Source organism: Poeciliopsis prolifica, unplaced genomic scaffold (genome assembly GCF_027474105.1).
Source record: "Poeciliopsis prolifica strain line A6 unplaced genomic scaffold, Auburn_PproV2 SCAFFOLD027, whole genome shotgun sequence".
NCBI classification, from domain to species: Eukaryota; Metazoa; Chordata; class Actinopteri; order Cyprinodontiformes; family Poeciliidae; genus Poeciliopsis; species Poeciliopsis prolifica.
This window is the reverse complement of record NW_026562402.1, coordinates 2,873,983-2,895,751: the sequence shown is the minus strand read 5'-3', so window position 1 is coordinate 2,895,751 and position 21,769 is coordinate 2,873,983. Positions and strand designations below refer to the sequence as shown.

At 38.6% G+C, this 21,769-nt stretch overlaps 4 protein-coding genes across 4 annotated transcripts; 1 reads left to right on the top strand and 3 right to left on the bottom strand.

Annotated features, from left to right (window-relative positions):
- Positions 1-404: 404 nt before the first annotated feature.
- On the bottom strand, positions 405-7,918 carry slc35c2 (solute carrier family 35 member C2). Its single transcript, XM_055048336.1, has 10 exons — positions 7,832-7,918; positions 7,143-7,335; positions 6,174-6,324; positions 5,284-5,347; positions 5,124-5,196; positions 4,487-4,655; positions 4,285-4,368; positions 3,628-3,803; positions 2,217-2,346; positions 405-1,691 (listed from the first exon to the last, which is right to left on the bottom strand). Exons 2-10 carry the CDS (start codon positions 7,251-7,253, stop codon positions 1,546-1,548), a joined length of 1,104 nt encoding a protein of 367 aa, XP_054904311.1. The 5' UTR covers positions 7,254-7,335; positions 7,832-7,918; the 3' UTR covers positions 405-1,545.
- A 519-nt stretch (positions 7,919-8,437) lies between these two features.
- Positions 8,438-9,228, top strand: taf13 (TATA-box binding protein associated factor 13). The gene is made up of 2 exons (XM_055048332.1): positions 8,438-8,576; positions 8,650-9,228. The coding sequence occupies exon 2, from the start codon at positions 8,654-8,656 to the stop codon at positions 9,029-9,031; it is 378 nt and encodes a 125-aa protein (XP_054904307.1). The 5' UTR covers positions 8,438-8,576; positions 8,650-8,653; the 3' UTR covers positions 9,032-9,228.
- An 841-nt stretch (positions 9,229-10,069) lies between these two features.
- Positions 10,070-14,223, bottom strand: tnnc2.2 (troponin C2, fast skeletal type, tandem duplicate 2). Its single transcript, XM_055048331.1, has 6 exons — positions 14,143-14,223; positions 13,229-13,280; positions 12,203-12,346; positions 11,760-11,874; positions 11,526-11,662; positions 10,070-10,698 (listed from the first exon to the last, which is right to left on the bottom strand). Exons 1-6 carry the CDS (start codon positions 14,143-14,145, stop codon positions 10,667-10,669), a joined length of 483 nt encoding a protein of 160 aa, XP_054904306.1. The 5' UTR covers positions 14,146-14,223; the 3' UTR covers positions 10,070-10,666.
- A 1,839-nt stretch (positions 14,224-16,062) lies between these two features.
- tnnc2.1 (troponin C2, fast skeletal type, tandem duplicate 1) lies at positions 16,063-21,482 on the bottom strand. Its single transcript, XM_055048330.1, has 6 exons — positions 21,366-21,482; positions 18,788-18,842; positions 18,469-18,612; positions 17,363-17,477; positions 16,752-16,888; positions 16,063-16,229 (listed from the first exon to the last, which is right to left on the bottom strand). The coding sequence occupies exons 1-6, from the start codon at positions 21,366-21,368 to the stop codon at positions 16,198-16,200; spliced, it is 486 nt and encodes a 161-aa protein (XP_054904305.1). The 5' UTR covers positions 21,369-21,482; the 3' UTR covers positions 16,063-16,197.
- Positions 21,483-21,769: the final 287 nt, after the last annotated feature.

Genomic DNA, 21,769 nt, shown 5'->3' with positions numbered 1-21,769 from the left:
CCCATCCTGCCTAAAAATTGAACAATTCTACTTTCAACTAGACATTTTCAGATTTTTATGCAGTTATAGCAAACGTCTGTAAGTCCATGTTTTTCAACCTGGAACCCCCTAATGTACACTTCACTTGATGTGAAGATCCAATTATTTCATGATTTGGTTTGGAGATAATGATGGAGCAGCAGCTTTTACCATGACCATACATACAGGGAGAAGGGCCCATTTCTGCTTCAAGAGGACGGTTTTGTTCTTCATGGTGAACAAGTCAATATGCAGCCCCCACTTGATCACTGAACATGGCGCCCAGATACTTGAAACCGTTCTCTTGAAGCAGAAATGGGCCCTTCTCCTTCTTCTCCCTTACGGAAAAATTGAATGTTGAGTTATAGAAGCAAATGACTGAAACGAATTTATTAAAAATTTTAATAAAATTACACTTTACACCCTTTTCATTAGTATCCTTTTACTGAAAATTATACACATCAAAATCCTTTAATAAATAGCTATGCAAATTATCGACATATTCATTAGCATAAATAGCTCATAAGGCACATAGCTTTGAAATACAAGTAAAAGCCTGGAAAATGTTAGTAACCCACCCAACATTGAACCAAGCTTTAAATTTACAGGCAGAGCGTTTTAAATATTGGTCAATGATCATTTAACCTGTATCCGGTATCATGATAAACACAATGACATTAAATTTAGGTCTACAACATCTGATGGCTGCTTAATGTCAAGCCCTATGGAAGCATTAAAATTGATGCAACAATCAATGTCCAGAGATGTGAAATGGCTAACTTTCTCTTAATTATCAAGTGGAATAATAAAAAATTATTTTTCCTCCCATCCATAAAGTACATCAGAACTAAAAAAATGTGAGCACTCTTCTTTTAAAGAATGCTCTCAGGAATACACACACAGGATCTTCTTAACCCTATTAATCTGAAAAAGGTTGACAACTTTATGGTACAACACATAAAGTAGAGATGATTATGTAACTTAGTCATTTTCTGATGGATTCAAATATCTCACTTCAAAGAACCTGTAATTATTATTTTTTCATATTCTCCATTATAGACCAAAAAAATATGTGAATATTGAAACCACAAACTGGTATCTTCCAGAATTAATAGAAATATTTTTCAGAATTGGTAGATTTATGTTACTTGCTTTTTTTTTGTCCAAAATTATTCTCCAGTAACTATCAGAATAACATCGAAGATATCTCGGATTTGGCTGATGGAAAAGAAAAAAAATAAGTGCCACCATTTGATGCATCAGAACATTGCTGTAAAGATATGACACTGTTTCCTCACCTGTCAGACATTGTAAATTCATAATATTTGACTGTATTTGCAACAATTAAATATCAAAATATTTTTTTTTGTTTCTTTTTAAGTCCAGAGAGAAATGTATAGCCAAGGAAGCAACAACTACAAAAAAAAAGTCATACTGAAGCCCTTCAGATAGAAGAAAACTGAAACAAAGAAGCTGGAAGAGCTTTTCTAAAAGTTAAGGAATGATCTGAGTCCAAGTGGGGTTTTGTCAATGTAGTGAGATTTCTTGCTCCTCCTCTTCATCGTTACAGTCGTCAGCGGCTGAATCCTCACATTTATCTCCGTTCTGCCGAAGTAATGGCAGCTGAAGCTCTGAACTTTTACTGCTGAGCTGTCGAACAGAAGGAGTCTTATCTGACGGGGGAGAAAGACGGGTTAGACGCATTTCAAAAAGGGAAAATTGTTCCTACCTCTGGCAGAATTAGATTTCAAATTTACATAACCAAAAGAGTTTCGTTTTGATTGGAAACATTTCTCAAAATGTTAAACAATGTAATTAAATTTCAATTTTGATTTTTCATTTTTATTTTATTAAAAGAATGGCATGTTGCAAAACTTTCTGATCTCAATAACGAATGGAAAAATCTTCACTGGATTACAGGAATGTAACACTTGACGGTGTTTCCTAGTTGCACTAATAAGATGTGAATAAAACCATGACCTGCATGAAATCTGCATGTAGTAGCGACAGCTTTAAAGCTCAGTATATTTTGTAGATGATCATCAGAATAATTTCAGACATTAGAAATGGACATTAAATTGAAATCTAGGAGATGCCATGGATCATTGAGCCTGCAGGGATGCAGGAGGAAAAATCAAACTGGACCGGCAACATTCTCGGAAGCTAGACATGGAAGGCAACGTCTTTTATATACTTACTTTTGGAATAGTATGTTTTGAGTCCCACGTGTAAAGAAATCCCACAGAGACACACTGCGAACCCCAACCAGTTCAGTTTGCTCATTTTGTCTCCCATCAGAGATGCTGCCAAAAGCAGCATACATATCTCCTACAGGAAACACCAAGCAATAAGTACAAATGGGTTAGATTACAGCTGGAAGACCAGAAACCACAATAGGTCAAAAGAACAAGAGAAAACAGCAACGTTGCTGTATCTCTTGGATAACTTTGACAGATGGATGCACTATTAAACATTAAAGCTCCAGTCAGGAATGTTAATCCTAACGTTACAGTATTTGGACTAATTCAGCTACATGACTGACAGATAAACTATTCCAGAAAGGTTTAGGGTGAGCATTTCACACTGAAGCTAACAGCTGAGCGTTGACTGATGGGACTTCTTTGGAAATGCCACCGTGGAAAAAAAAAAAATGCACATTGTACACAAAGTACCTTACAAAGTTCAATTCAAACACTTCAGCACTTATAAAGTAATTTTTCAAACTTTTCCAACATCACTTTGGAAATAAAAACAATACAAATTAACTATAAAAGAAAAAAAACAAAAAAAACCCCACAACGGTTTCAATTCACTATTACCTGATATTTTTATATTTATTTTTGCTATTAATATCTTGTGGTATTATTTACATTTTACAGTAGGCATGAGGTTATGGGAGAGGATTAGGGCCACTGGGAAAAAAAAGAAAAAGAAAGAATTCTTACATTAATCTCAGAAAAACAGTTTGAATTCTGAAATAAAAGTCTTAATTTTTTTCCCCCAATGGCTCTAATCCTCTTTCATACGAGAAACTAAAATGCAACAAAATGTCTCACTCACACACATACACTTTCAATTTGACTAGTCTGAGAACATAAGACTAATTGAACAAAAACATCCCCCAATAATAATAATGATGTTCAATGTGTTAAACATCGTTAAAGAACATTTATTGATCATTACACAGATCAATATGTCACTGAGCCATTAGGAGTAAAAATATTCCCTACATTAAGACACTTCAAACAATTTATGTTAAGATAAATTACCTTCATTCTTAAATTAAATTGTAAATCATAATATACACAGAATGTTACAAAAAATCTAAAAAAAATGTTCTTGCAAAGTTTTCTGGCATTTAGCAATAATTGTATTGATTCTATCCAACTTAAAACAAGAAAGGTTTAGTCTGATTGAATTTCAGACAACAAGAAATTAAATCAAAAGGTTTATTTTTATAAACCGTAAATAACACTTTCCAGATTTAGGCTTTTAATCAAATGTTAGACTGCACTCTATTACAAAACTGTTCAGAAATGAAACAACTTCCAAACCTTGAGAACACCTAATTGAAATTCAAACACTTTCAAGGATTTCAAGCACCCTGACCTTGAAGATTCCTGATATGGACAATGTGAGGCTGGACGTTTTGGAGACCAGGAGAAACTCAGAAAAGCCCAACCCGAAGGCCAGCATGCCGCCTACGCTCAGCGTCATGAGGGAATAGAGGAGTGGAGAGAGCTCTGTCACCCGGAACAACTTCTCTGAAGAACTCAGGCTCAGCGCTGCAGAGAGAGGATAGAAACAAGACAAGGATGAATGTAGTGGATACATTACAATATTTACCAGATCAAGATATCTACCTAATGCAAGGATCCTTCTTTAAGGTTGTTCTTCAAATTATGTTATCAGAAAGAGCAAGGATCATGGCTCCTTAGTTTTCAAAACATCTTAGAGTATATATTTGTTACCAAATTAGATCAATTTATCAATAAACATAACATTTTATGTAGTAAGCAGCAATATGTGTTTTGTAAAAAAATAATTGCATTATGAATATGCTTGAAGAAATGTCAGCCAGAATAGACAAGAAATATTATTTTGTAGATTAAAAAATAAGCTTTTGATAAAACTGATGACAATGTACTGCTGGAGAAGCTAAGTAAATATGGTTTGAGAGATCTTGCTTACCAATCGGTCTAACAAATAGGTGAAAGAAATAGATTTTTGATGGAAGTTATAAATTGTCACTTTGACTATACTCACCTTCATTGTAGAGAAAAAGGGGGAAAAGTCCAAGAAACATGAGAGGCTGGAGGTGGTACATGGTATCGATGGGATTCTGAAGACCTGAAAAAGAACAAAATATCAAACAAGCTTAGCTGACTTTGTGTTTTTAAAATTCAACAGTGACAGTCCACCTCCAAACTAATTGCACAAATGAAATTGAAAATGACTCAAGACCGACCCAGCTCCGCTTTCTGCATGAGGACCTGAGTGAGGGTCCAGCGGATTCCCCCGATGAAGGAGGCCAACAGCACCATGATGAAGCCCTCCATGTTGAACTGAGTCGATTCAAATGTAAACAAAAAGAGTCCGCTGGAGATCAGCAGGACCACAAGGATCAGGAGGGGATTCTGGGTAAAAATGGGAAAGAAGGAGCAGACAGACGCTGTGGTCAGATTGGAATATCTGTGTGTTAGAAAAGTTTTACTGACATTCTCAAACGTCCATTATGCAGTAAAAAGAAGACTCAGTTATTATTTTGCACTAACAGGATAATAAAGCATTTATTTGATGTACTAAGGAGTAAAAGAAAATAAGTATCATTTTGAAACAGACACTTCTTGAAGGAAGAAGCTGTAAAATTCCAAAAATAAAGGAGACATTTGAGGGAAAATTATTCCATCATTATGAAAATTTCTGGGATCATTAAAATGTTTTCTAATGATTTCTAACAGTCTTCCCCTCTTTTTATGGAGCTAAAAGAGAAAAAGAATGAAAAAAATTTTCTCCTGTTAAAAGACATTATTCTTTGTTTATTTTAGGCCAATTACGGTCAAAATAATTTGAATCTCTTTCAAATTTAAATAATCTTTGCTCACCGGCTCCTCTAGTTTGAACACAAGGGAGAAAAAGAGAATGAACAGCACTGCTGAGGACTTGGTCATGGTGTACCTTCAGCCGTAAAGAAACAGACATGAGGACAGGACATTACAACAGTTCAGGTGACAAGGCTGTGATGCTCTTCTTCCTTTAACTTACAAACTGATGGTGATGAAGAGGAAGCTCCAGTTGGAAAGCCCTATATCCAGTGTTGTTGCCAAGGCTGCAGAGAAAATGAACCTGTTCACAACTTTTTCTAAAATTACAAGCCAAATGCACTTCATGTAGATACAGTATGTATGGCCACCAATGTATCTATATTACACTGGATATAGAGGGAATGTACATGAATGAAACATGATTTTCTAATAAATGACCTGTAAGCTTGTCATATGAACTATTTCTCAGACCATCACTCCAAGAATGGTTGTAAATGGCATTGCTGTCTTGATATGCTGAAGGCAGAGAGTCGGGAAGAGGAGAAGCTTCTTAAAGCGACAGAGAGAAACTTAAACAAATTACACTGTCAAATCAACATTTTTATACCAGCTGAAGGTACCGGTTACTTGACTGAGAGATAAAAGAATACTGTGTGCCTGAAAAATGTTTAGGGCTGCCTTTTTAAAAAGCCAGAACTGCTAATTTTGATTTTGGCCATTATAGATTTGTTTTGCAAGAAAGGTTGATAAATACAGTGACAAAGATGTTAAAATGGCAACAGTATTAACTGCGCATGACGTGACCAAGTGGGCGGGTCTATCAGTCAACCCTCTATCACAGCAGAGAAAAGGGAACAGCCGCTGATTTTCAGACCTTTGCTCAGGTAGATATGATCGGTTTAACATCACCTGATACTTCCATGTTTAGATGTGTGACGAAACTTATCAATTTAGATTTTAGTCAAATAATTATTGAAGAGGAAAAAAAAATCCATCAGTAAACATGATAAGATCTGACCTTCAACCCCTGGTTCTCAAAATTGACAATCAAAACATTTCAGAGTCCAAAAGTAACAAGAGCTTCAGAGTCCAAAAGTAACAAGAGCTTGCCTGTTGGAGCCACTTTACGGAGGTAGTCTGGCCAGGTCAGAATGATGCGAGGTTTCCCTGTCCAGCACTGCATCGCCCGCCGCGTCAGAGCTGACAGACAGAAATTGACGCCAAGATGAACCAGCGTCATGAACAAGGGATAGTGGAAGCCCTGAGAAAACAGAAGCAGACAGAATAAACTAGACTGCCTCCCACTCCGTGAGAAATGCTAAGATCCGACATGATACCTACTTTTTTTTTTTTTTTTAATCTACAGATTTAGGGGATTTCTTAGGCCATTTTTCACAAACACTCATTTTGGTGCTTAAAAGATGAGCTCATCGTGTAACTCCCTGTTCAAATTCTGAGTAAAATATAAAAGTAGCCCATTAAAGTTGGAAAAAAACTCCCCTGAAACTGACAAGTTGCTTTCAGATAACACATTTTGTATCTAAAAACAGCTTCAAAGGCTTTATCATCTCTATCTGCCTTGATTTAAGTGTAGTTAGAAGGTATGTGGGTTGTGCTTCTGGTAAGTTACGACTACCTTCTCAGTATTTGAAATTATTTTCAAATACCAAAGTTTAATTTTCTTTTCACACCAAGAAACGTTCAGGGGACTTCTTTCAGACAACTGACTAACAGTGTGGTAACAGTGTGGTATCTCTCTGCTACCTGTAGGTGCAGAGAGATACAAGCTGCATCTCTCTGCAGATCTCTTCCAGCTGTTTTCTCAGAGCTGGAAGAGATGTTACGTTTGCACTGGCACCTTCACTGCTTCCTCTTTCTTTATTTCTAAATAAATTTCCACTTTTGCATGTTATTTGGTGTCTTTATAAGCAGATTTGTTTTATTTATTGTTTAAGACTCAATATATATTTTAAGTGATGGTGGCTTCGTTTGCTTACTTCTCAGTTTTTCATCCAAATAAAAAGGAAGACAGGTTACCAGTCGAGCAACGACAAACACAAGTTGCATGGAGGTTCTTACTTTCATCAGCCATTTGTTATAGAAGGTGATGCCCATGGAGAAGACATAGTAGAGGAGAACCAATCCGAGAGTGCGAAGGCCCCGGAAGAGAAACTGGACCGGCCACGCCATACGGAACCGCTAATGAAGACAGACCACCGTCTTCACACAAACTCTGGACCCACCCATTACTGTTCGCTGTGACCGGGACAACCTGCGTTTGGAGAAAGTTAGGGGAAAAGAGTGAAGCAGTATTAAAAGTTCACAGTGAGTGATGTTTAGCGCCAGCTGACTGTCAAACACGGCAGAGCCACTCCTTTACAGTCCGCCGGCGCAGGACCAGGCCGAAAACAAGTTGAGCGATAGAGGAGGGTTTCCTTCCTCAGAGCGAACCTTTTCTCCAAGTTACCCCCAAATTCTCTAATTATGAGATTTAGCAACCATAAAGTCAATATTGTGATTGCGACGCGCTCGCTCTGGAACAGAGCGGGACATCCCGATGATGCGCCAGCGTGTAAATGATGCGGACCCAGATCATTTTCCAACTCATTTTTACCAGGGTTTGTGTTAACAGCTGTTAGACAGACTGAATGCTTTGGTAACTTGTTAGACACTCGGACATAGTTTTCCACGAAAGGAACATGTATTCCCGTATTATGCGCACCGACAGAAGGTTAAAGACATGAAAATGACAGTTCAACAGCACTTACCATCTGTTGTGCGACTATCTGCCTATGTTGTTTTTTCCTTCTTCTTTTTCTTCTTCTTAGATTAAGCAAACAGTGTGCAAAAGTGTGCATTACCGCCACCTTCTGAACTGGAATGTCAACCAGAATGGAAACAAACAGGAAGTAGTTCAACTAAACTGTAATGTTCCTCTTTGTGAAACTTAGACTGGCTTTCTCTGAATAATTCCTCCAGTCATTAGGAATATAGATTTTCTCCCACTACTTACGTCACAGCTCAAAACACTCTGGTTGTTCACTTTAAACATAGATTTTAACTGTTGTCCAACCTTGTTTATGGACGATCTATTTTTTTAAATTAATTGTTTTATTGATTCCATATTCATTTCTTTGTTCTTTTCTGCAACGTGACCCAGAATTTCTATTACCATCCTGCCATTACTGGATTCTGATTGACTCTAGGTTCAGATACTGACAATGTAAATTATTACAATTATTTATTTATTTCAACGAGCTGTCCAGGGTGTTTCCCTGGAGACAGGCACCACTGGTGACAAGGGTGTAAGAAAATGAATGAATGGATTCATTTCAACGCGATACCAATTGCAAAACTCAAAGATTTTTCAAGTTTATGTCCTGCTGCGCTCCAGTCCGACAGGTGGCGATAGTGCACCGATAATTTGTTTACAAGTAGCCTATGACAGACAGGAAGTAGAAATTCAGACGCTCTGTTGTTGTCTCGCGCTTTCAGTTGAACAAGGCAGTTAATGTAAGAGTTGTCTTTTTCGTTACGTTTTTATAAAAGTTTAATTGACTTTAATTATATTTGTGTTTATTTCTAGAGTAATGGCGGAGGAAGAGGACGAGCCGGGCTTCGAGGAGGAGCTGGAGGACGGCTCCGGCGGGGTGGACGCCGCTGGCCACGGCAGAAGGAAAAGGCTCTTCTCGAAGGAACTCCGCTGCATGATGTACGGCTTCGGCGACGACCAGAACCCGTACACAGAGTCCGTGGACATCCTGGAGGACCTGGTTATCGAGTTCATCACGGAGATGACCCACAAAGCCATGTCCATCGGGCGGCAGGGCCGCGTCCAGGTGGAAGACATAGTTTTTCTGATCCGCAAAGATCCCAGAAAATTTGCCCGCGTCAAAGATTTGCTGACCATGAACGAGGAGCTGAAGAGAGCCCGGAAAGCTTTCGATGAAGCCAATTATGGCTCTTAATGGACACACATGTGGACACATACTGCTGATGCATCTGATTACAATATTCGTGAACTCTGTTTTATTTTTTTCAACTTGACTTCCTCTATTTCTCAGTGGCTTAGCATCATAGCTCAATACGCAATGCCAAAATCTCTCATATATTTTATAAAGTTATCTGAAACAGTTTAAATAAAGTAAATGACTTGTTCTTTTTATTTACTTTTATAAATGACCGATCTATGTACAAATGGTTCCCAAGACAGCAGTTGACAGGAGCCATGTTTAGGGTTCCATTGGTGCCAAAAATATGTTTACGAGCAGTCTGTGCTGATTTCTCTATGTGATGCAGATTATGTGATATGCTGAACTACAACAGTTCTAAATGAAGACTCTTGCTCATTTATCATTGCTGTATGTCAGCATGCCACATTAGGTGTGGCACATTAATGAAAATGGACACCTGAGACACATAAATGTATATTTTGGTGCTACTGCAACCCAAAATAGTTGTGGGCCTTAATATGATTCCCAGAACAGAAAATTTAATACAAGAATACAAATCTTTGCAGGTGACAAGATCAAAACTACTTTGGGGAATTTTTTTTTTTTTTTAACTTTTTCCAACCAGAGGAAGTTTGTCTCCGCTTAGGAAAAAAAAACATACTGAATCTGTGTTTTGTAGTGGAATTGAGGTGTTCCAAACCACAACGGGACAGATTTTTATTGTCAGTGTTTGGGCCACTCTGGGTTTAGGAAACAACACAACAGATTGTATTTAATATTCATTCAAACTGAAAAAACAGACTTTGGCATCGAAGATGTTTCTGCTGACCCATGCTCTGAAAAGTGACATTGAAAAAGGACATAAAAAAATCAATTTCTATGCTTAAAAGAGTTCAAAGTAGTCAGAGATTAACCTGCCTGATCACATCCAAGAATGATAGACATTAAACTCAATTAACGAACACTGAACCTGAACTTCTACACTCGTGACACCGTTTAATTTTTTCAGCCGGTGTATGCTGGGATGAGTACAAATTCTGAAATTGACAAAGGTAAAGAAACAAAAAAAGATTTTATTTAAATTCCTCAAAACAAAGTTGTTTTTTTGTTTGTTTTTTTACACAGACCATAAATATGACAGACCAACTACCAGTGAGCATGTGTTAGTTCATTTATTCTGTTCAAGCAAGTTACTTCTTTGTACAGTAAAGTGTTTGAAGTCCTTGGTCTATGCAGCAGGTGACAAGCTGCCTATCTCTCTAGACTAGATCTAGATCACAGCTTCACCAGCAGAGAGGAGAGAGCGGGGGGGCTCGCCATGCATGCAGATGGTGTTTGGAGACAATCTCCTCACTGCAGCCATGCTGTCCACAGGATACAGCATCAGCAGCAAATATGGCTAACTGTCTGCGTCTATCAGCAAGTCAGGGATTAATGTAGCTCAGATAGCGACTCCCGCTCCAAAGCGAGGTGCCCTGCTGTCTGTTGAGGATGTCTGCAAGGCTGGAGAAGGAGGCAGGGAAACAGGTGGACAGTGTGTGAGTGCTTGTGAGTCAGTGAAATGGAGGTAAGGGTAGAGCGTGGTGCAGATTTATTCAGAAAGGGGTTTTCGCAGGAGGTTGGAGGAATGTCCATTGAGTCCTATTTGTTTTACTGCACATTCTCCATCATCTTGAGGAATTCTGGAAAAAGAGATTAAAGAGGAATTTTTACCCAACAGGATCAGCAACAGTTGAAGTCCAAAAGCTGCAGGTTTAGTCATTCCACCCAAATTCTATGTTTCTGCTATGTAGCCAGAACAAGCTAAGAGGGTATGTTTAGGCCCACTTACAGGTGATTCAACAATAACATTTGTTTTAGCTGTATTAATTCAATATTGATTCAGTCCTGTGTTTCTAATTACTTCATTCTTGTTTGTGCTTCTACATTGCTTCATGTGCAAGCAGATAAAGACTGAACCCATTCACAAATCACTTATTTTTCATGTTTTCTATTGTTTAGTTGACAATAACATATGATATAGCTATCTTACTGACACAATGAAGGACCGAAACACTTAAATAAAGGAAATGTTCTGGCACAAAAATCCTACTGAGAAAAGGTATCTTACAAGATAAGAAGCAAGCTTAGACCCCTTTGATCTAAGATGTGTAATCTAACTTAGATTTCACTTTTTGCAATGTTTTGTTCGGCCAACCGCCATGTTTTAACCACAACTGTGTTCCCAAAATAACCCAAAAAAGCAGTTGTATGTACCACAAATTGTTATTTTTAACCATTAGTTTTTATAGTGTAGAGACTCTGTAAATCAAGTCAATCAATTGGAGCAAGAAGTTAATCTTGCAAATTTCAAAATGATATAAAAGAACAAAACATCTACATTATTATTATTATTATTATTATTATTATTTTATTTTATTTACTTTTAAATCTAGTTGTTCAAAGATCAAGGTCAACTTCTCCACAAGGACTATTTCATGGTTAGGCATCTCTCCCATCATCCACGTACCGTCAAAGTCCAGCATGCCATCAGAGTTCTTGTCTCCGTCCTTCAACAGCTCATCAATTTCATCATCTGTGATGGTTTCCCCGCTGCTGCGGATGATCAGGGCGAACTCATCTCTGTCGATGTATCCATCACCGTTCCTGCAGGAACGCACGAGAAAAAGCGGAGCCATATGCATAAAAGAGAAGGCATCTTGTGAACAGGCTCTGATCCAAACCCCCGCCGCAGTGGACGCACTTGTCGAACACGCGGAAGCACTCTGCCAACTCTTCCTCGCTCTTGCCGGCCTCGTCCTCCTTTAGCAGCCTCACCATCATGACCAAGAACTCCTCGAAGTCGATGCTGCCGCTGCCTGAAGGTTAGCACAACAAATACAAAGAAGGAAATCAGAAAATCAAAAATCAAAATAAAATAAAGATAATAACAAAAATAAGGGTAAACCCCCCAAATGCCTGGTTAGATGTGAGCTGTGTTGGATTACATCTGAACACACTGGATTTCCGAATTTGAAAAAGATTTTAAAATATTCAATAATGCTTCACAGAGTCAAGCTGAAATTTATTAACACCCACATCAAAAACATTTATTAACAGTAACTTCTGATCATTTGCTTTCCAAGTGGCCACTGGCAGCGCAACGCCTTTGTGCGTAAAAGTAAAACAGTTGCGTGTTTTGCTCACCATCCTCATCCACCTCCTCGATGATTTCATCCAACTCTTCTCTGGTCGGGTTCTGGCCCAGCATCCTCATCACGGTGCCCAACTCCTTGGTGCTGATGTCACCGCCACCGTCGGTGTCGAACAGGTCGAAGGCGGCCTTGAACTCTGGAGGGAATCAATGTGGGAAACATTGTGGGATCTGGGCTCAGAACTTGGCTAATAGACATTCATTAGTTGTGTGATTAGAACTTCTAAGCATCACATCATCAAGGTTGGACATGATGATGTAAGAGGATTATGTGTTTCTTAAATTTATTTTATCAGAAACATTGCATATTGCTATGGCAACATATTGATGAACTGCTGTCTTTTGTGATCAACTGAATGGTCAAAAGCTGCTCCTCATTTGTCTGCCTTGAAATTCTATACACTGTGAGCTACTTCTGTATTTTACATGTACTCATGATCTGAAGCAATAATGATGGGATATTTTCCAGTTTATTAAAAAATCAGCTATTCGAAGAATTCAATGTTCAGCCCAGTATTTTATTCAGTGTTTAACATGAGGAAAACAATAACATTAGCGACTTTCTTTTTGGAACAAATCCCACCTAACATTTTTTGCTGAGACATCTTAGACATTGTAAAAACATAAGGAACTATCATTAGATCTGGGCTGGAAAAGGCTGGTGTTGGAGGAAGTGTAGAGTTGGACTCTGGCCAAAGTGCTCATGCTAACTCCAATGCTCAGCAGAGCTTTCTTAACCCCTCAGACTGTTAGTTGTTTCCAGAAATCTGTGATTGTCGAGGTTTACATCTCGCCAAACTCAGATTGATCTTGAAAACCACAATCACTATTTCACTGATGTTTTATGCTCAAATTCTTATTTTTTCTTTGTTTGTTTTGATGATAACTGATCCTAGATTTATTTAATTAAATAGGCATTATTGCAACAATTTATTGGAGTCTAACTTATTTAAACAAAGATCCCAATTGTCGCACCAGCTTTTTGTTTTGTTTTGTTTTTGTTTTATCAGTGTACTCACCAGCCAGCATTTCCTCGCTCAGATAGGAGCGGGCCTCTTGTTGTGCGTCAGTCTGCAAGAAAACAGGGGTCACTTCACTCCAGACTTCATTTCTGGACTCTATAAATTTGCGTTCAGCTGAATTGTGCTTCAATCCAGAGCAGTGGAGCAGACTGACAACTTATCAATCATTTTTTGACACCAGGTAATTGATTGAGAGAACAAATGCTTGAAATACAAACAATAGCTACCACTTGTGTAGAGTTGTAGTGAAAATAAGAATTCTTGGGGTAAAAAAAAAAACTACTATAGAGATGAAATTTAAGCTCTCGTCAGTTTGAGGGGTTTATTTCAGGTTATGTTTGACATTGTTGTCAAGTTTGCTTTTTTGTGATTCACATGGTGCATCATAAATGCCCCGGTCTCAAAAGGACTTCATGGAGCTTGTTGAAAATTAGTCCAGCTATTTCAGGCTCAACACATTACACTCCCTGTATATGGCCTGGAGACATCCAATCCCCTGGAATCTGACTCCTAAGCAGAATCTGCACTTTCTCAGCTGACGCTCCATCCTGATCCTCATCAACATGCAATGCTCAACATTAGGAGTATTTGCAGGAGACTATCCTGTTAAGACCAAAATCAATCCGTATTTTAAAAAGTCAATTAAAATGTTGCACAGATGATCCAAATTAGAAAATTTAAAATTCTAAATTCTATGTGCAAAAGAAAAAAACTAATCAAAAGAACAGATAAACATCCTCTGGAAGCCAAAAGAAAAAAAGTTGCATCTCAACATCTCTGCCGAAGGATCTTTTTAATTATTCCATCATTACTACAGAACTTTAATATGACTAATGACCAATTAAATACCTGGTTCACCGATAAACACTGAACACCCTAGAATGGTCATTTACGCAATAAATTCCTCTTACCATGTTTGTGGATTATGCTTTCCCCCCCAATTATCCGATGTGAAAAGAAAAGCCCAAAGGAGTGGTCAATCCGTGTGAACCCCAACAGAGAGACTAGACATCAAGACAAGGTTCAGACACACTTTAAACGGGGGTGGCCAGGCCCCGCCCACTGCATCTCACAGGATTCCAGATTTAGTATCCTGAACTTTTAGGGTTCTGGGGGGCCAGAGCTAGACCAATCACTCCTAGGAGCCTGACGCCATAGGTACATGAAGCGACGAAGCTCGGAACAAAGGAGGCCTTTCAAGCAATTCTGAGATCGAGGCAAAACAGAGGAAAGTCGGAGACTCAGGAGACGAAGGAGGCATCAGGGAGGGATCATATCCCAGCATGATGCTGACAAGAGTTGATGGAGCAAAGACAAACTGAATGGATTCTGCGTTTTTTATTTTAAACTTGTGGATCCTGATAATTTTGGCAACAGGTTTATGTGATGACTAAAAAGATAACAGAGCTCTGATCAGCTGGGGTTTCTGGTCAGGCCTTCCAAACTCATGAGGGTCAACAAGGGAGGTGGAGGTCTTCAGTTGACTGAAGTGGGTTGTTGGTTTTGTGATGATCAACCTTCAACTTGTGCAGAGGCCAGGGTGCCTTGCGCAACCAATTGATTTTCAGCTGAATAGGAGTGCAGAGAGATAGAGTCCCCCACCCGTTACATCCAAGGGGTGAGAAACCAAACCTGATGCTCCAAGTTTGGCTCCTGGGAGGTGGGGGTGACTTCACAGGCAGGAAACTGAGAAGTTGGACAGAGGAGCCAGCAGGGGAGGGTTTTTCAGAGGTAGTGTGGGGGCAGAGAGGGTTGCAGGCTATAAACCCTGAGGAAGACCAATGTTGACTGATCCGCGCTGTGACTGCCTGTTTTATGCCTCTGACAGCAACTGAGACTTTGGTCTCCGCGTTGGGAGACCTGTTTGCGAGCGAAAGTCATCAGATTTTATTCTAATCAGATGTGACGCCTCAGAGGTATTAAATAATTGTACAATTACCTTAATGTACATCAAGGTGATTGTGCAGCAGGGAGGGTCTGATTGAGTTGAAAGTGGAGACAAAGTAAGATGGGGCTTGAATTTCGTGAGACTTTGTGTGACTTTGTGAGACCAGCTACAGTCGTGTCTGAGAAAAAGGAGGTTACATGTTTAAACGTCCCAGCAGCAGTGTTTCCATTTACCTTAAAATTGTGCTAATTGGAATTACGAAAATTAAATTTGCTTGATGGAAAAGCGGCAATTTTTCTATGAAATGTTTTTGCGCTAGGGTGAGGTGGTTTTACAGTCGTATCGAAAGTAGTGTATATAAACTGAAACATTTTTTTCGCATCACACCAGTCACATGCAGCCAGTTGTAACTGGTGGCAACAAAGACAAAGAAAATAACCGGGAGTGATAGGAAGAAAATGGCACGGCATTTTTTTAACGACTGATGATGCGAACAAACTTACTCACGTGATTTTAACTGTATTTCTTATGTTAGGGAAACGCTGCAATTACGAAACTGTGTTTTTACAATATTAGCAAAATGGAAATACAGCTAGTGAAGGTGGGTAAGATGTGAAGAGTGACGGAGGCTAAAACCTGTCAACTCACCTGTATGGTATAGATTTAGAAAAATGAGGGAAATAAGAGTAAGGAAGAAGCTTGGTGTATTTATAGAGCAGAGGTCATGGTGCGTAAGAGACTCAGGTCTGAGGGTGAGCAGGATGAAAGTGGGGGGTTGAAGCCAGCTGGTGTTGCATTTCTGGAGACACGGCAGCTGCCAACAGCACAGCTGAGGGGCCGGTGTAAGAACGCGTCTTCGTCTTAAAAGGTCCGAATGTATATTTATAGAAATCTTTGACAACACTCTGGGTTTTACATGAGAAGAAAGAGAGGAAGCGCTGACTGAGGGGGGAGAGGCATGGAGATGTTTAATTCAACTAGGTTTGTACATTTTGTTAACCGTTCATATTTGTAGCCTTCAGTTTCTTCTTGGAGGGGTTTATTTGATTTCTGAGGAAGGAATGTAGAGCTGGGCTCATCACTGGACATTCTCCATCATTTTGAGAAACTCTGAAAGGAAAGAAGAGAGTTCAGCATGTCCATTATTCATACCAGGACATATATTCAGACCATGCAATGAGCAATTAAGCACCTTTATGTTATGTTCAGTCCATCATTTACAACCCACACATCGTGGCAATAAAAGTATAAATAATGAATATTTATTGCATTAGTTTCACATTTTTGTTGAAATACATTTGGTGTATTATTGTTATGATTGCTACCCACATTCACTAGATATTTTTTCAGATTCACTCGGTCATACATTATTTCTTATTAAATCCGTGCACGTTTGTGAGAGTATCTCAGTGTTTTGTTTTTCAAAATATTCAACCTTTTGTTACCTCATAAGTATTCAAAGTTTTTATGTTTTTACAATCATAAGCTTTGATGTGTATAATTCTTTTTTTATTTCACTCTTTTTCAGCTTCAAACTGTTTATTTTCAGTTCCAATTTTCTGTTCAGTTTAACAAAAACAATGGCCCAATCTAGCTATGTAGTTTTCCGTTTGAAAATGTCAACAATCTTACCATCAAAATCAATTTTTCCGTCTTTGTTTGAGTCTGATTCGCCAAACATTTCATCGATGTCTTCCTCTGCGACCTGCTCTCCAGTCATGTGGAGAATATCTCCAAATTCTTCCCGGTCAATGAAGCCATCTCCGTTCCTGCAGAGACAGAGAGAAAATGTGTTCAACTCTCATCTTATTATTTATTTTCTTTCATATGACCACACAAGCAAAGAATTTATACATATATTTAAAGGTCAGGTCATTTTTTATCAATACTTTTATTGTTGTATCAGGATAGTTCACAAATAAATGTTTGTGAACCATACTGAATCTCATTACAATGTTGTAACAGCAACATTGTCATAAAAGTGATTTACTTCAAGCAAACAACAAAATATGTTGAAATGTTTGAGTGAGACAAAAACTTTCTTCCATCACATTAGAACAATTCATTCAAACAAGCCTAATGCTATTAACTCTCTGAACTCTGCAGAAACTCCAGTTGGCAAACAAGATGTGTCATCAAATAGTGTTTCTACATCGCTAAGTATTTAACATTCTTACATTTAAGTCTGACGGACCTCAGGGTTTACATACTGAATGCGGTGGTTAGCTTAGGGAAAATCATACTTGTCGAAAATGCGGAAACATTCTGACAGCTCCTCTTCGCTCTTTCCGGCCTGGTCCTCCTTCAGCTGCTGCACCATCATGACCAGGAACTCCTCAAAGTCGATCGTACCGCTGCCTGAGAAGACATGGAGTCAGTGGGGTGGTACCCTGCTTCAGATAACTCTCACCCTCAACTAAACAAAACACATGAAACTACCTACATAAGATAAAACAATAGTTTACTTTCTCAAAGTACAACAACAAATTACTTCTCCCTTTTTTTTTTTTTATCAGTGTGCATGGATCCACCCCTCCAACCAATCAAATGCGTTCCTGGGAATCTACCTATATAAGAATCAATAACTCAAGTTTATTTGTATAGCATATTTCAGCAATAAGGCAGTTCGAAGTTATAAAAACAAACAAAACAAAAAGAAAATAGAAAGTCCTAAAATATACCAGTCACCAATTGAGAAAACCGGTAACAAATATTACATTGTCATGAGTACCATCATCATTACCATCATCAATAACCATCATATATGCTTGTCAATGTCCCATTTACTTTGGTTCAAAAGCAACTCTAAACAGGTTGGAAATAGCCTCGATTTAAAGAAACTCGGTGTTTCGACTGTTTTGCAGTTTTCTAGACGTTTGTTCCAGATTTGAGGTGCACAGAAGCTGAAAGCCGCTTCTTCATGTTTGGTTCTGGTTCTGGGGATGCAGAGCAGACCAGAACCAGAAGACCTGAGAGGTCTGGAAGGTTGATACAACAAAAACAGATCTTCAATGTATTGTGGTCCTAAGCCGTTCAGTGATTTACAAACTAACAGAAGAATTTTAATGTCTTTTTTCTGAGCTTCATGGGGCCAGATCAAACGCATCCAACTCCAGTTTTGGCAGGTCAGTGTCCTTCAAGTCTGAAATGTTTCCCTTGTTCATCACTTCTGATATACATGATCCACATTTGCAGAGCCTATTACATCCTGATCAGTTCATCCATCACTTCTGATAAGATGTGTTGGAGCAGGAAAACGTCCAAACCATAAATGACACCCCCGTCTGAGCAGTCATGCATTACTGTTTGGATTTTCGGGCGTAAAACCAAAGTACAGCAGAATCCATACCGTCTTCATCCACCTCCTCAATGATGGCATCCAGCTCCTCTCTGGATGGATTCTGGCCCAGCATCCTCATCACGGTGCCCAGCTCCTTGGTGCTGATGTCACCGCCACCGTCTGTGTCGAACATGTCGAAGGCGGCCTTGAACTCTGACCAACAGGACGACAAGATTGAAATTCAGACAAGATGCATTTGCTGCAATGTCAGTTTTTCTGGTCCCTGTATTTCTAGAAGCACAGCATAAAGGACATTATTTTATCTCAGTTGGTTCAAATCAACAGATTATTCTGCAAAACTGACAGAATTTATACAAGGGAACCAGACCTGAAATCATCTCCTCGGTCAGGAAGGAGCGGGCGTCGGTTTGGGCGTCAGTGGGCTTGGAAGATCGTACAAAGCCGGAGAGGAAAAGAGGGAAAGGAGTATAAAGTGTTTATAATGTCTTTTGAGTGGCATCGGAGCAGTTATGACATTATTATACATTGCATTTTGGCTTACTGGAAAGAGAAAGAGATGCTTAAATTATCCCTGAGTAAAATTAAAAATGTACATCAAAGTAATGAAGGTAAACACTCAAATAAAAGAAAAAAAACTAACAAAATGATTATGATGAAGCTTTTTGCTATAACTGATTGTCGTGTGGGAGATGTCTGAAGTTTGGATGGAAGTCTTGAAGTTTAAAGCTTTTTATTGTGATGCTTCAAAACAAAAAGCTATTTACATTTCCAAAATCAAACTGTAATTCCTTACAAGATCAACTGCACACTCAACTTCTTTGAGCTCCTCATCATTACGTCACTGATTTGATTTGTTTTTCAGTCAGTTTCAACATTTACATAGCAAATTCAAAAACACTTCATAGCCTATAAGCTGAAAAGAAGAGCCAGAAGGAGAACTTTATTAAAGTTAATGATTAACTCAGCTAATTTAATTTCCAACAAAATTTCTTGTTTTTCCTTTTTAATTGAATCTCAACGCTTTCTGAATAATCAGTTACGTAAAATTAGCCAAGTCAAACTTTGCTGAGTTGTGATTACATATTAAACAATGTGTGGTTTCATTAAAGAACCACGTCTATTGGCTCAAACTTATTTTTCTGGACTTATTCCTTCTGACATGGTAGAAGGATTTTTTTTTCTGTTTCCCCTCACCTGATACCAAGAGCATTATATTGCTTGTCTGTTTGTTTGCAAGTGATCTATTCCGAAACGTGGATGGAATAATAATTTTAAAAAGTCTATAGTGGGTATGGTGGTGATGCGGGTTAAAGCATGAGACCTATGTAATCTCAGTCCTCTACGCGGCTGTCATGGGTTTGATTGACCTTTGTCGCATGTCTTTCTCTTCTCTCACAACCCACTTTCCTGTTGACTGACAGTGAAATGAAGGCATATAGAGTGAAAAAATACCAACAAAAAGCAAGAAAAAAAGATATAATTCTGTAAGCAGACATCTGTAAGCAGAAGCATGCTAATATTATCTCTGGAAATGGCCACAACTGCAGTTACACTATAAAAACAAGAGCAGTGCAAAGAAAACACAACAAAAAACAAAAAGCATTTATGCAGGCTTTGGATATTGTCCCAGGAAGTAAGACCAAACATCCAGAATCAGCCATGGGCTTGTCTATGGCTACAAATGGCTTCTTTTCAGATTTCTTAAGGATATTTAACTACCATACACATCAGTGAATTTATACATACATATAGTGTATATAATTCTGTAAATGTATAATTTTGAAGTCAAACTTGTGAGTCTCATACTCAATTTTTAGAAATCAATGAATTTGTCTGTTTTACAATCAATCCCCCTCCTAAAGGAATGGATCAAATCAGTCCTATGCACAAAGCTATATTAAATTAGATGGTTTCAAAAACATATGCCTTCAGATTTCTCAGTGCAGTAACATCAGTAAAGATGCACCACAAAAACGCCAGTGTTGGAGCGACTAGTGACCAAGGAGCAGGACGTTTCTGAAAATAGCTTTCTATAGCCAGACGCCAACTTTAATCCTGCCGCAGTTGGCTCAGCCCATCAGCGTTGGCTCTTCAAGTGGAACGCCATGCAACTTCAGACCTGCTGTTCTTTATCTCCAGAGGGATATGTGAGCATGTTACATTCTAAAGCTTGTAACTTACTTGGGATCCTTCAAAGCTTGTTTTACATTTTATTTGTATCAAATAGGCAGATAATGTCAAACTGGGTTTGGTTTGGAACTTGTACAGCTCCAGGAAAGCTACTTTATAAAGAAATGTATAACTCACCTCAAGTCAGTGTGAAAACTAAATTGCCAACTTTTCTAGAAACCAGTGAGTTATTTTTTTATTTTACTGAAAGCATTTTAAAATCTTTCAGATGATCATACGAGCCAATAGCCATCAGTTCAGTTAGAGCTATTTATAAGGTGAGACTCGGATGAGGATTTGAAAGGGATTTTCTCAAGGTGACTGTCCAAAATTAGAAAGACAGCACATCTTCTCTCTTTACTCAGCTGTGCACGTTTATATTTGCATGGCTCCCTCCAGTATGAATGATGATCTTATGTAGTTCAGCTACTGCAGGGCACAAAAGCAGGTTGTATATAAAGAGCTATCAAAAGTTATGGCGACTTTAAAGAGAAGTTGCAGGAATAGTTGTGCGCTCAGAGGATCTTAGTTTGGAGCAACGACGTGCCTCAACTTAAACTCGAAAGAATTTCAGTAATTCCAACATCCAAAAACCCAACTTGTGTGTAAATCCTGCCGCTCCCCAGAAAAACAAATGAGTTGAAATCCTAAAATTTGATAAAACAGTCTTTTTGAGTTAATAATTTCCATCTTCTGGTTTCTTGTTGCAATGCCATCAAGATAAATCCTTGAAAATAAAAATCTTTGCGTGTCTCCTTCTGTCTTCAGGTTCTTACCATGGTTCCTGGTTTGGCTGGTCAGGCACTTGTAGAGACAACAGGCAAAGGAAACTTTTCCCTCCACGCAGTTCAGGTGGCACTGTGCCTTTCTTTTTTCCACTCCATAAATACCCTGTGTTCCACCTGTCATTTTATTAAAAGTGATCAGGATTGGGCCAGACAAGCCCTCCTCATCAGAGCTGGCCAATCAAGTCTGGCTTTCGATTGTGCCCTGTTACAATCTATTCCTCCCTTGTGTGTAACCCGCTACCAGCTCTCCATTCTTAGACCACTGACATTTATTAAAAAAAAAAAAAAAGAGGAAACACAGGGCAAGCTTCAGACAGCTGCAGCTTATTGTCAACTGAGCATCTCCTTAAAGTTGGACTCTCGATTTCATATGCTGTGCAGGAACTGGAGGA